General features: G+C 40.1%; 1 protein-coding gene across 1 annotated transcript; it reads left to right on the top strand.

Moving 5' to 3' along the window:
- The first annotated feature begins 7,985 nt into the window (after nt 1-7,985).
- Nucleotides 7,986-8,924, top strand: LOC114683094 (olfactory receptor 4F15-like). Its single transcript, XM_028857270.1, has one exon. It carries the CDS (start codon nt 7,986-7,988, stop codon nt 8,922-8,924), a length of 939 nt encoding a protein of 312 aa, XP_028713103.1.
- Nucleotides 8,925-12,910: the final 3,986 nt, after the last annotated feature.

The following is a 12,910-nucleotide window of genomic DNA, read 5'->3' on the forward strand; positions in this document are numbered from 1 at the left end:
CTGGCCTATGGGTATCAACGAATATTTAGGAGGCAGTTTGGTAGCATATCTAATTAGCAAGGCAAAAGTGATAAATTCGCCCCCCTCCTATGACTTTCCAAGCCATGGAACTTCAGCCAGAAACTCCCTCCTACAGAGAAAGCTTCAGATCCAACTAGAAGTCAGTGGGGTACCTTCCTAACAGTGATGTCATCTTGTTCCAGTAAGCACTGGATAGCTAGCAAGTTGGTATTCTAGCATGCAAAGTATAAAGTTAAGGAAGACTATCACACAGCGACTTCCAGTACTATGAAGGCTATCCAGAAGGGATGAAGCTTCCAATTCAGTTCCAACATGATTTCTCTGTATTCTGTAGCCAAAGTGCGTGGTATCTTCAGCAATGGGGTCTTATTGTCCAGTTCGGGTGGGTATCAATGACAGTGGTTGCGTTCTGTATGGTTTCATGGGCCTCTGAGAATATCTACTCTAACAACTCCTAAGTAAGTACCCTACAGTAGTCACTGGGGCATGTTACTAACCCATGACTTCTAGAATGGACATTTACCAATGCACAGTATTTGTGTTCAGTCTTTTGTTAATTACATTTTATAACTAACTTATAAAGTAGTATAACAGGGCCCCAGACTTTAATAGGCCCTGAGACCTTATCACAACTGACTCCATGATGGAAATACCATTCATGATGTAGAACATTCAGCATGTAAACCACACCATCTGCAAAAACTAAAACAAAGGCCTAATCCATAAAAATCCACATAATTCTGGGAAAATCTCAGAATATACTAACCTTACTTTTTAGCTTCTGCAGATCCACTTCTGGCTAACTGTTCTCATTAACTGAAGTATGTCAACTCAGAACATGGATTTGTGCTCAAAAGATCACCCTGAGAAAGGCTCCTTGCTACACTGGGATCCTGAACACCTAGTGTAGTCATGCAAATAAAGACTTTCTATTGGATTGAACCCATGTCTCAGCAGTCTTCTCTGGTGAATACCCCACAACAGTACTGGTGTCCATTTGACTCCTTCAAACATACTTAGAGTTGAGTAACTCTTCACCTGCTCCTATTTTCTCCTTCATCCACCCTCCTCTGCTGTTTGAGCCTTATCAAATGACAAATATTCCTTCCTCTACTTTCTAAATCACATATGTTTTACCATTCCCAAACTCCTTAAAGCTTCTGGTCCACACACATTCTGTCATAGACTTTTTGTACTCCCAGGTCTCTATAGACATTCTAACGTGTGTGTGTGTGTGTGTGTGTGTGTGTGTGTGTGTGTGTGTGTGTGTACAAGGCTACATACACAGAAGAGAAAACACACACTGTTTGGCTTCTGGACCTAGGTTGTCCAGCACAACATAGTTTTCATAATTCCAACCATTCCCTGAAAATTCCATTTCTCTTTACTATTGAATAAAATTCCACTATGTGTATGTATCACATTTACATTATCTGATGTTATTCTGTTGATAGACATCTGGGGCTGATTCCATCTTCTTGCATTGTGTAAAGAGCAGCAGTGAACGTGAACGTAGAACAAGTTTCTCTTTAAATGAATATAGAGTGTTTTGGGTAGTGTTTAGGTGGTATAGAAGTGTCTAATTTTTTTATTTATTTATTTATTTATTTATTTATTTATTTATTTATTTTACATCCAGACCACAATTTCTCCTCCCTCCTCTCCTCCTATTCCCTCTGCACCAACTCACCTCCCCTTCCTTATTACTCCTCCTCTGTGTCTGTTCAGAGACAAACCTTCAACAGCTATCAATAAAACATGGCATATCAAGTTGCAGTAAGACTAAGCCCCTCCCCTTATATTAAGGCTAAGCAAGGCAATCCAGTATGAGGAATAGATTTCCCAAGAGCCTGTGAGTCTCTGCTCCCACTGTTAGGAGTCTCACAAGTAGACCAAGCTATACAACTGTCACATATATGTAGAGGGCCTAGGTCACTCTCATGCACTGGTTGTTGGTTCAGACTCTGTGAGTTCCTATAAGCCCAGGTTAGTTGTTCTGTAGGTTTTCTTGTGATTTCCTTGACCCCGCTGGCTCCTACAATTGGAAAGATCTATTTCTTTTTTTTTTAATATTTTTTTAATTAAGAAATTTTCTACTCGCCCTACATACCACCCACAGATCCCTCCTCCTCCTTCCTCTCATCCCCCAGCTCTCCCTCCCAAGCCACCCTTGATCCCCACATTCTCCAAATCAAGGCTCTTCCCCGCTGCACCAAGGCTACTCAAGGTGCCACACCACAAGCACCAGGCTTCCAAAAACCTGCCCATGCACCAGGGATGGATCCCAATTCCCCTGCCCGGGTGACCCCTAAACAGTTTGAGCTAAACAGCTGTCTCCCATATCCAGAGGGCCTAATCTAGTCCTATGGGGGCTCCACAACTATTAGTCTACAGTTCATGGGTCTCCACCAGTGTAGCCGATCATCTCCGCACGGCTTCCCATCATGGTCTCAAAGTCTCCTGCCGCCGGAATCCCTCCTCTCTCCATTCGATTGTATTCCTGGAGCTCAGACTGGCACCCCGCCATGGATCCCTGCATCCACCTTCATCAGTCACTGAATAAAGGCTCTGTGATAACAGTTAGGGTATTCACTAGACCGATCATCAGAGTAGACCAGTCCGGGCACCCCCTTGATCACTGTCAGCAGTCCAAGGTGGGGTCATCCCTGTGGATTCCTGAGAGCTTCCCCAGCACCCTGCCTTTTCTCACTCCCATGATGTCTTTATCTATCACGGTATCTCCTTCCCTGCTCTCCCACTCTGTCCCCACTCCAGCTCTACCCTCCCATTTCCCTATGTTCTCACCCCCCATTCCTTGCCCTTCGCCACACACACACACACACACACACACACACACACACACACACACACACACACCTCCAGGCCATTCATTCAGATCCCATCCACTTCTACTTCACTAGGCTATCCATGTGTCCCTCCCAGGGTCCCTCCTTGTCAGCTAGCCTCTACAAAGCCGTGGGCTGCAGTCTGGCCATCCCTTGCCCTACATCTAGTATCCACTTAGGAGTGAGTACACACAATGTTTGTCCTTCTGAATCTGGGTTACCTCACTCAGAATGATAATTTCTAGTTCCATCCATTTACCTGCAAATTTCATGATATCATTGTTTTTTACATGTCATTCTTTATCCATTCTTCAGTTGAGGGGCATCTAGGTTGTTTCCAGGTTCTTGCTATTACGAATAATGCTGATATGAACATAGTTGAGCATGTGTCCTTATGGTAAGATTGAGCATTCCTTGGGTATATGCCCAAGAGTGGTATATCTGGGTCTTGAGGAAGACTGATTCCCAATTTTCTGAGAAACTGCCATACTGATTTCCAGAGTGGCTGTATAAGTTTGCAATCCCACCAACAGTGGAGGAGTGTTCCCCTTGCTCCACATCCTCTCCAACATAAGCTGTCTGCAGTGTTTTTGATCTTAGCCATTCTGACATGTGTAAGATGGTATCTCAGAGTTGTTTTGATTTGCATTTCCCTGATAACTAAGGATGTTGAGCAATTCCTTAAATGTCTTTCAGCCATTTGAAATTCTGTTGAGAATTCTCTGTTAAGCTCTGTAGCCCATTTTTTTAAATTGGGTTGTTCAGTATTTTGAAGTCTAGCTTTTTTAGTCCTGTATATATTTTGGAGATCAGCCCTCTGTCAGATGTGGGGTTGGTGAAGATCTTTTCCCATTCTGTAGGCTGTCGTTTTGTCTTATAGACCGTGTCCTTTGCTCTACAAAAGCTTCTCAATTTCAGGAGGTCCCATTTACAGCTTAGTACTGGCATAAAAACCAACATGTGGACCAATGGAATCGAATTGAAGACCCTGACATTAATCTCCACACCTATGAACATATGATTTTCCACAAAGAAGCCAAAACTGTACCAAGAAAAAAAGAAAGCATCTTCAACAATGGTGCTGGCACAACTGGATGTCAACATGCAGAAGATTGCAAATAGATCCTTATCTGTGGCCATGCACAAAACTCAAGTCCAAGTATATCAAAGGCCTCAACATAAATCCAGTTATACTGAATCTGATAGAAGAGAAAGTAGGAAGTAGTCTTGAATGCATTGGCCTGGAGATCACTTCCTAAATATAACACCAGTAGCATAGACACTGAGAGAAAGATCTCTTTCTAAGGTAGTTCTCTTCCTGGTTTTTGAGAAGTCAACAGACTAATTTCCAAAGTGGCTATAGTACTATACAGTCCCACCAGCAGTGTATAAAGATACTCCTTTCCAAAGTCCACTCCAGAATTTGTTGTCATTTGTATTCCTGATGATGGCAATTCTGACTAGGTTGAAGTGGAGTCTTAAAGTAGTTTTAATATTCATTTTCTTGAACTTCCTAAAGGTGCAACATTGAGTAGGCATATATTGGTGGTAGCCAACTTCTGTCTAATTGGGTTTAAGACCCATTCTACAGGATGAAAACCATGCCTGGTACTGTAAACCTAGCCAGCTACCTGAGCTAGTGAGATCATGGATCATAGAAAAGAACCTACTACCTCTATTTTACTAAACCATCATAATTCCTATCTGCATTCTTTATACTTATCCTTCTATCCACAGTGTAGCTACCAACCCTCATTACAGAAAGCCACTACTGGATAAAATGCAAAGAACAACTGATTATGAGGAGCCTGTCGCCTGTTAATATATCTGCAACACAACTTCTGCACCTGAGGCTCAGGGAACATCGTGGAAGAAGGGCAGAAATATTGTAAGAGCCAGGGTATCATAAAATCTCTGTGATATTATGTCTCCTAGAAATAACAGGGAAGCTTAAACCATGATACCTCAATAATGTTGCTGCCAAAATAAGACCTGAACAAATACAACAATGATAAACCTGCTAACATGAAAGGGGAATTTTTCATTAAACCATAGACAAAGAACTACAGGAAATTAAGAAATACTGAGAGTGTAGAAATAGACTTTCCCATGGATGAGTCCCAATTGGTAAGCTCTGAAATCATATACACACAAGTAATACTAAACAGACTGAGCAAGTAATATTTACGTGTGTGTGTGTGTGTGTGTGTGTGTGTGTGTGTGTGTGTGTAACTATAACAAAGAAACAAGGTCATGAATTATAGCAAGATAAGGACACAGGGGAAGAATTGGAAGGTGGAAATGAAAGAGGGGAATGATGTAATTATATTTTAATTTATACATAAGTATCATACATAAATGTATATAAAATTTTTGGTCACATATATTGTCTCCATGAATACTTAAAAATAAGAAGGTAGTTTTGATTTAAGTGTCTTCTCAACTTTATCTTATTATGCAGATACCTTAGGTCTTTTACATTCATACATCTTTCTGTCTTTCTCACATACCCTCCTTTGTGACTCATTGAAAGCTTCCTCCATTGACTTGCCAGGATTCCGGGTAACAATTTTCTTGCACAAATGAGTTCATACTGGCGATCTCAAGTCTCTGTGGTATCATTTGGTCAGTACTCCTCTGTGGGCCAATTAGCTGTGTCTCCCACAGTAGCAGCACTCGTGTAAATGTTAATGCATGAAATAATGCTACTTCTGACCAGAAGAAGCTATACTATGCTTAAGTCTTTGGAAATAAACCTTTAAGAGCACTACTGACAAATATAGAAATAGCCTATTGGGGTATAATATCTAACATCCCAACTAGCCAGTATTGAACAGATTTTTTTATATTGGATTATTTTCCATAGAAATCAATTAAATATTACCTTACACCAGAAAAAAATGCCTAAACTAAGATTAATAAGCCAAAAAAATAAACTAAGGAAAAGAAGAAAGATACAATGTCAGAAACTTAAATTACTTTTTTAACTCTAAGTTTGAGATTCAAAACCAAGGAGCTAGAAGTTTCAGAGGCAGCTTTACAAGTGTGGGTAAGAATTGACTCTGCATCAGAGAGTGCAAAGAACTGTCTGTTCTTTGAAACACTAAAGGTCTTCATGTGGAAATAGATAAAGATGGCCTGGAAACAACCAGGATGTTCTGAGCTGCAGGTGTTGAATGGATTGTTCTCCTTCTCCATGTTTATTTTAGGAGTTGTATTTTAAGAAAACTAAGAAACCCCAATACTTATGAGTGCAGCCTGCCTTCTCCCATTTAAATCTGCCAAGCACACTGTGAGTCACTATAAGGCAGCCAGACAGCCACTAAGGTGCAGCACACAACTGAACAGTTATGAGAAAAGGCCAAGTCTCCTATACATATTGGAGAAGAAGCTGACCAGACTGTTAGGGTCTCTACAACTCACTGTTCTGAAATGTTACTTCTACTCTTGTGGTCTTAATTCTTCTATGAAGGGACAATAGCATCAACGCCTGCAGTATCAGACAAGATAGTGTGTGGAAGAAAGTATGGTGCCATGCACATAGTTGTTGCTGGTTTTGTTTTGAATTGGGTTATTGCTTTCATAGAGAGTTTGTCAACCGGGGACTGCTGCAGAGATTCCTTGGTTGTGTCAGGAAATCTTTAAGCCCAGATATGAGTTGTAGATTGAAATGAACCAGAGCTATCTCTGAACCTGCAGCACGGAGTCTTATTTCCTTCAGAGCACAACCATCATCAGGATGACTCACAGGTATCATTTCTATTTCAGAAAAATTATAGGCGCATATTACTTGTTTGGCAATCTTACTATTATTAACATTGATGTATGCTTTAATAGAAGACTAACGAGTACTGGATGTGTTACTACTTCAATAAATTCAGTGAACATTGGGTATGGTAGACAACTAGTTAAGTGTTTGTTCATTGATCACAAAGGGCTATGATAAGTGACACTGTGAATTTATGGTGGTGTTCTAACTGCATAACAAGAGGAATAAGAAGTAGATTGACCTGAGGAAAGGTCTTCTATGGAATATGAAATATAAATAACTACAAACAAGGAACAAGAGTGGGCACACTAGCAGCCCAAAGAGAAGAGGATACCATCATTATGAAGAGTTTCATTGCATAGTAGACAAGTATTATATTATAAAATAACCAAAATATTAGACTTGGGATAATTATTTATCATCTGCACTCAGCCCCCTTAATTTAACAGACAATTGAGTGGGAGGCAGGTAGTGAGCAAAGTGTGGAAGGGATGGAAGAAAAACCTTCCTTGAGTTCTCAAAGACTTGGGGCTAGGATGTGACTGTTTTTCTCATTCCAAATAATGTTCTTTCCACCATGCAATGAAGTACGAAAAGACTAAACAATGTGGAAATGGTCTTCAAGTATCAATCATGTAGAAATTGTTAATAAACTTTGTTATAAAACAGAATTTATGTATTTTATTCACATAATCCACGCTTTTTTCTGCATCCAAAGTATCATTTCTGACCTTGTTCTTACTCTGATGCATCTACAACCTAAGTATCCCTTTGTACTCCCTAGACTTATTAAAATGGGGTGCTGTTAGAGTTCCTACATTATCTTCTCCCTGTATATGGAAAAGGTGAATATGGTTTCATATAAGATTAACTACGAGACAGCAATAATGGGAGTAATGGTACTGTACCACTTTGCTAACTGGAGCAATCAAAGAGGTAAGAAAAATGAAGATCAACAGAAACTCGTTGGTATTTGAGAAACACCATGGGCAGGAGCAACAAACTGGCAGAGAGAAATCAGAGGGTTTTTTCCTTCATTCCACTTGTGTTATTTCCAGTGAGTCTTCAGTCTTCTCGTAGCCTTTCTTCAGGCCAGTCATTTGTTCTTTTCTAATAATTATCCCCAAGTATTCCCCAATCTTTATTTGGATAATGTTAGAAAATAAAAAACATTAGATGTGGTGGCTCATGTCATTGAGTGACTGCCAATTTTCTACAAGTATGCCGAAGTATATTGGTTCTGTGCAGCAGTTTGAAACTGATGTAATTACTAACTCCACACAAAGCTTGATTTTTCTCTTCTCTGCTTTTTTCAGGTTTTGTTGAATACAGCTCTGTTCTCCACTGCAATGGATGGAAACAACTACTCTGTTGTATCTGAGTTTGTGTTCCTGGGACTCTCCAATAGGTGGGGAATCCAGTTACTTCTCTTCCTCTTTTCTTCTGTGTTCTATACGGCAAGTCTGATGGGGAACCTCCTCATTGTATTCTCTGTGACCGCTGACTCCAACCTGCACTCCCCAATGTACTTCCTGCTGGCCAATCTCTCATTTCTTGACCTGGGAGCTTGCTCTGTTGCAGCACCCAAGATGATTTATGATCTTTTTAGAAAACACAAATCCATCTCATTTGGGGGTTATATAACTCAGATCTTCTTTATTCATACTATTGGAGGCACAGAAATGGTGCTGCTCATAGCCATGGCCTTTGATAGATACATAGCCATATGTAAACCTCTGCACTACTTGACCATCATGAGACCAGGAATATGCATTTTCATTTTGTCAGTCGCCTGGATCCTGGGACTTATCCACTCAGTGGCCCAACTAGCTTTTGTTGTAGACTTGCCCTTCTGTGGACCTAATACATTGGACAGTTTTTACTGTGATCTCCCTCAGCTCATTAAACTTGCTTGCACAGAGACTAATAAATTGGAGCTCATGGTCACAGCCAACAGTGGACTCATCTCTGTGGGCACCTTCTTCATACTGATCATTTCCTATATCTTCATTTTGGTAACTGTTAGGAAGCACTCTTCAGGTGGCATATCCAAGGCCTTCTCCACTTTGTCGGCTCATGTGACTGTGGTGGTTTTGTTCTTTGGACCATTAATCTTCTTCTACACCTGGCCCTTCCCTTCATCACACTTAAACAAATTTCTTGCTATTTTTGATGCAGTCCTCACTCCTTTTCTGAATCCAGTCATCTACACATTCAGGAACAAGGAGATGAAAGCAGCAATGAGGAAACTCTGCTACCAGATTCTTAGGTACAGGAAGGTATCCTAAGTACTTTTTTAAAAACAGTAAAAATGCAACTCTACACTCCATGACAATGAGGAAAACAAATTCAGTGATATTTCAGCTCTCTATTAGTTTGTGTACCGGGTTACATTCAGGGATTTGTCAAGTTACTGTCATTAGTACCTTCATCACCATGGATACCGGGAGTTAGAATTAGAGATTCTATGCTCAGACCCTGTGCCGGATGCTTCCTAGAAAGTATTTAATAGTCATAATTCTGTACAGTATTTTACCTTAATGATTTTGCAAAATAAATTAAGGAATGTTTTCTACATGTTCCTTTTATAATTACTATGTAAAATACCTCAAAACAAAGTTGATTTTCCACTCAATCTACCAGTTATAGTGTTTTTAAACTTCCAAAAGGAGCCTAGTGGATTATGTCCAGCAATTTACTGTTGAAGATGAGCATAACTCCTTTTTATTGTTATATTTCCCTGTTTTAATAAGCATTCAATAAACATTTTTGTGGTGGTGGTGGTAGTGGTGTAAAATGAAGCTTATAGGAAGCAATGACTGTGGTTGCAGCTGAACTAAAACAATCAATAGGCTCTTAAAATCCTGTAAGGATGCTGATGGGGTGAAAGCTATGGCAGTTCCAAACAGGCTAGTAAATAAAACACCAAGGGCAAAAAGACTAATGATAATCTGACATAAATTTTGTTTGAAATTATTAAACATTCAATTTTATAACCACCCCACTTGGTACCCAGATGTCTCAAGTTCTCCTCCATGGTCGAACTTGGTGAGTACAGCTGACCTACCCATCACATCTTTTTCATAACCCTCCAGATCAATCCCAGATCCCACAGCTAGTGACCCTACCTACTCTGGCCACCCATGCCTGCACCACAGCCAACTCTGGGCTTCCACCAAGACTCTCTCTACCTGTAACCACCCACAGGTCCCTTCTGCACCACCTTCAACAATTATCATATGTATTTAACATTTCAGGTTTTTTATATGCACTGATTTAATTCTAGCAAAAACAAGGTAGGTAATATGTTCATTCTTGATTTATAGATAAAGAAACTAAAACAAAAAAGACCGATCAATGAGACCAAAGACACCATCTGACAAAATTTAGGCTATAAAAACCAAGCAACCTTGTTTTGTTTCTAAATACTCTACTGCCTGCAGAAAAGTGAGCCCCTTCAACTGTATTTATAAATTCTAAATACATTTTATATCTTCATGTACCATTGTAAAATAGTAAACACAACAACTTGATAAAATATGTTAATTGAGATTTACATTCTATCATTTTAATATATCACTAAATATTCATTGCTTTACTATTCAAAGGGGATAAAACTTAGCAGTGAATTTCTATAGTAAAATAATTCTGTGGTCTCCCTTCTTTCTCCTCCACTGTCCCATTATCAGTTTTCCTTTGACTCTGGCCAAATTTCTGTGGTCCTAGGAAACAATTCCCTTGGCCAAATGTACTCAAAATGGCAGTCCCAGAGTTCTATGGCAATACTAAAGTGACTTTCCCATGCTGCTAATTAGCCACCATTCCCTCTGTGGAGGTATTACACTTGACTTTTTATGCCAAGCCATGGCATAGGCTAGAGCTCGGCAGGTTCGGGTTGTCTAACTTGTGATCATTCCAACACTGATCCAGGTAGGTTAGGGGGATGGAAGCTGCCTTTTCATTACTTTCCCTAGTTAGCACACAAACTGCTGAGTTTCATACTGGTGTGTGTGTGTGTGTGTGTGTGTGTGTGTGTGTGTGTGTGTGTGTGTGTGTGTGTTGTACTTTGCTCATTTTGATCTACCTCTCCAACCCTTCCTTGTACCTCTGACCATCCCACTGGTAGAAACTGTCTTTGAGAAAAATCAGAATTTGAAGTGGAAACACATAGAGCAGAGTAAAAAATCTAATCAACCAGAAGAAATAAATTCATTACGGAAATTGCAACATATTACCCATCAATTAAAGTGTACAAGTCAGAGGGATGAGCAAAGTCATGAGATTTTTGGCATGGTAGAGGTTACTCCAGTGGCATTTTTATGGAAGTCTTACATGTGCACACCCAAAAAAGGAATAAAATAAGAGTTAAAGTATAGCCAGATAGAGAAAATATCAATAGTCTTGGACAACAGTAAAGAAACTAGAGTTCATATATATAGGTTGAAGGGCTGAATTCTAACTGTAAATACAGTATTTGTAGGTATACAATAAACTGTTAAGACACATAATCATATTGTATTATCAAGTAGGGATGATTAGCAAACAATTGATTTAATGTTCATTATTCCTATATAGTGAAACTTTCAGAACCCTCTCTTCTTATAATGTTGTCCAAGTGATAGGTTGTGATCACTAGGGCCACAGACAGGACACAAATTATAAAATAATCAGAGCAAAATAAATGCTTGGAATGAAATAATAAATAAATCTGGGACTTATGAGGCCAAGAGGCAAACATGCTTGCTCCAGATTTGCAACAATTTGTTCTGTGGCTTAAGCAGAGTCCTCGACCTTCCTGGACCATTGTTTCCTTGGTTTAGAATCAAAAGAACATCACAGACACTTGGCAAAGTGTCACTGGGTGACAGCAGTCTTTCAGTCTGTCCTGGCAGCACTGAGGACTCCTGTGGAAGCATGCAGTTCTAATGGCCTCTCCACACAACTTCTAGGACACTGACCGATGTCCTGGGCTCTCTGTGTCCATCTCAGGAAGAAGAAACAATGGAGAAGCTTGTGATGATCATATGGAACTCTTCCAAGGAAATTTTCAGCTCTATCCAGAAACTCCAATTTAATTCAACTTTTTTAATAACTCAGAAAAAAAAGTTTACCAAGTAAAGAACAGCCAGTCTTTCCCTGAGCAGCTTCAAATGTTGATTTTATATTTTAACAAAGACTCCAGCATTATCAACCTGTTCCATTAGTGTTAATTTCACATGATTTAAGTTCATTGCCTGATTATGTTGGCTCGGGAAAGGATAAACTGCCCTGATCACAGGAGGGAATGCACAGCTCTGGAGAGGTCTCTGAGGCTTGTCCTTATCTTACACTTTACACTTAGCAGTGGAGTGTGAGCAGAGACTTTTGTTCTGTGATGAGCACAGTCTGAGATTTAGGACAGTGCAAAGACAGTGAGACTGAGGTCCAAATCCTCATTAATAAACTGTATTCAGTTAACTATATGACTTTAATCTATTTTCACTGAAGCATAGAGTCTGAAGTACTTTGCTGCATTTTCATTGAAAATAGATTCTTCTATCAAACAATACACCCTGACCAGAGTTTCACACACACACCATCCACTCCTCCCACCTTCCTCCTCTCCTCTTCCCCTCAGTTTCCCTTCAGAAGAGAGTAGGCCTCCAAGAGACAACAACCAAACACATGAAAAAAAAAGAAATAATAAGACAAGGTGAAAGCCCTCATATGGGGGCTGGACAAGGCAACCCAATAGGAGGAAAAGAGTCCCAAGAGCAGGCAAAAGAGTCAAAGATACACCCACTCCCACTGGTAAAAGTCCCACAAAAACACCATAATATACACACAGAGGACCTGGTGCAGACCCATGCAGACACCATGCTTCCTGCTTTAGTCTCTGTGAGCCTGTCTGTATGCACTCTGCTTAGTTGAGTCATGTTCTCCTGGTGTCCTCCATCCCACTGACTCCTACAGTTATTCCTCATTCCCTCCACGGGGTTCCCAAAGTGCAGACTGGAAGGATCCAATGGAAACCACACATTTAGACTCTCTCTCTTGCCTAATGTCTGCTGTGGGTCTCCATCCACTCCCATCTTCTGCCATAGGAAACCTCTCTGATGATGACTGGACAAGGCACCAATCTATGAGTATAGAAGAATATTATTAGGAATCATTTCACTGATTTTTTTAACCAGTCATTTTTAATTCTACCCTATGTCTCTGGGCTATCCAGTCTCCTGTTCTTAGCTATCCCAAGCAGTGTAGGACATGGGCTCCTTCTCATGGCTTGGAGTTC

This window comes from Peromyscus leucopus, chromosome 4 (assembly GCF_004664715.2).
Source record: "Peromyscus leucopus breed LL Stock chromosome 4, UCI_PerLeu_2.1, whole genome shotgun sequence".
Classification (NCBI taxonomy): domain Eukaryota; kingdom Metazoa; phylum Chordata; class Mammalia; order Rodentia; family Cricetidae; genus Peromyscus; species Peromyscus leucopus.

What these genes read in the sequence shown, in the direction of transcription:
- LOC114683094 (XM_028857270.1), top strand. Translation starts at nt 7,986, where the DNA reads ATGGATGGAAACAACTACTCTGTTGTATCTGAGTTTGTGTTCCTGGGA.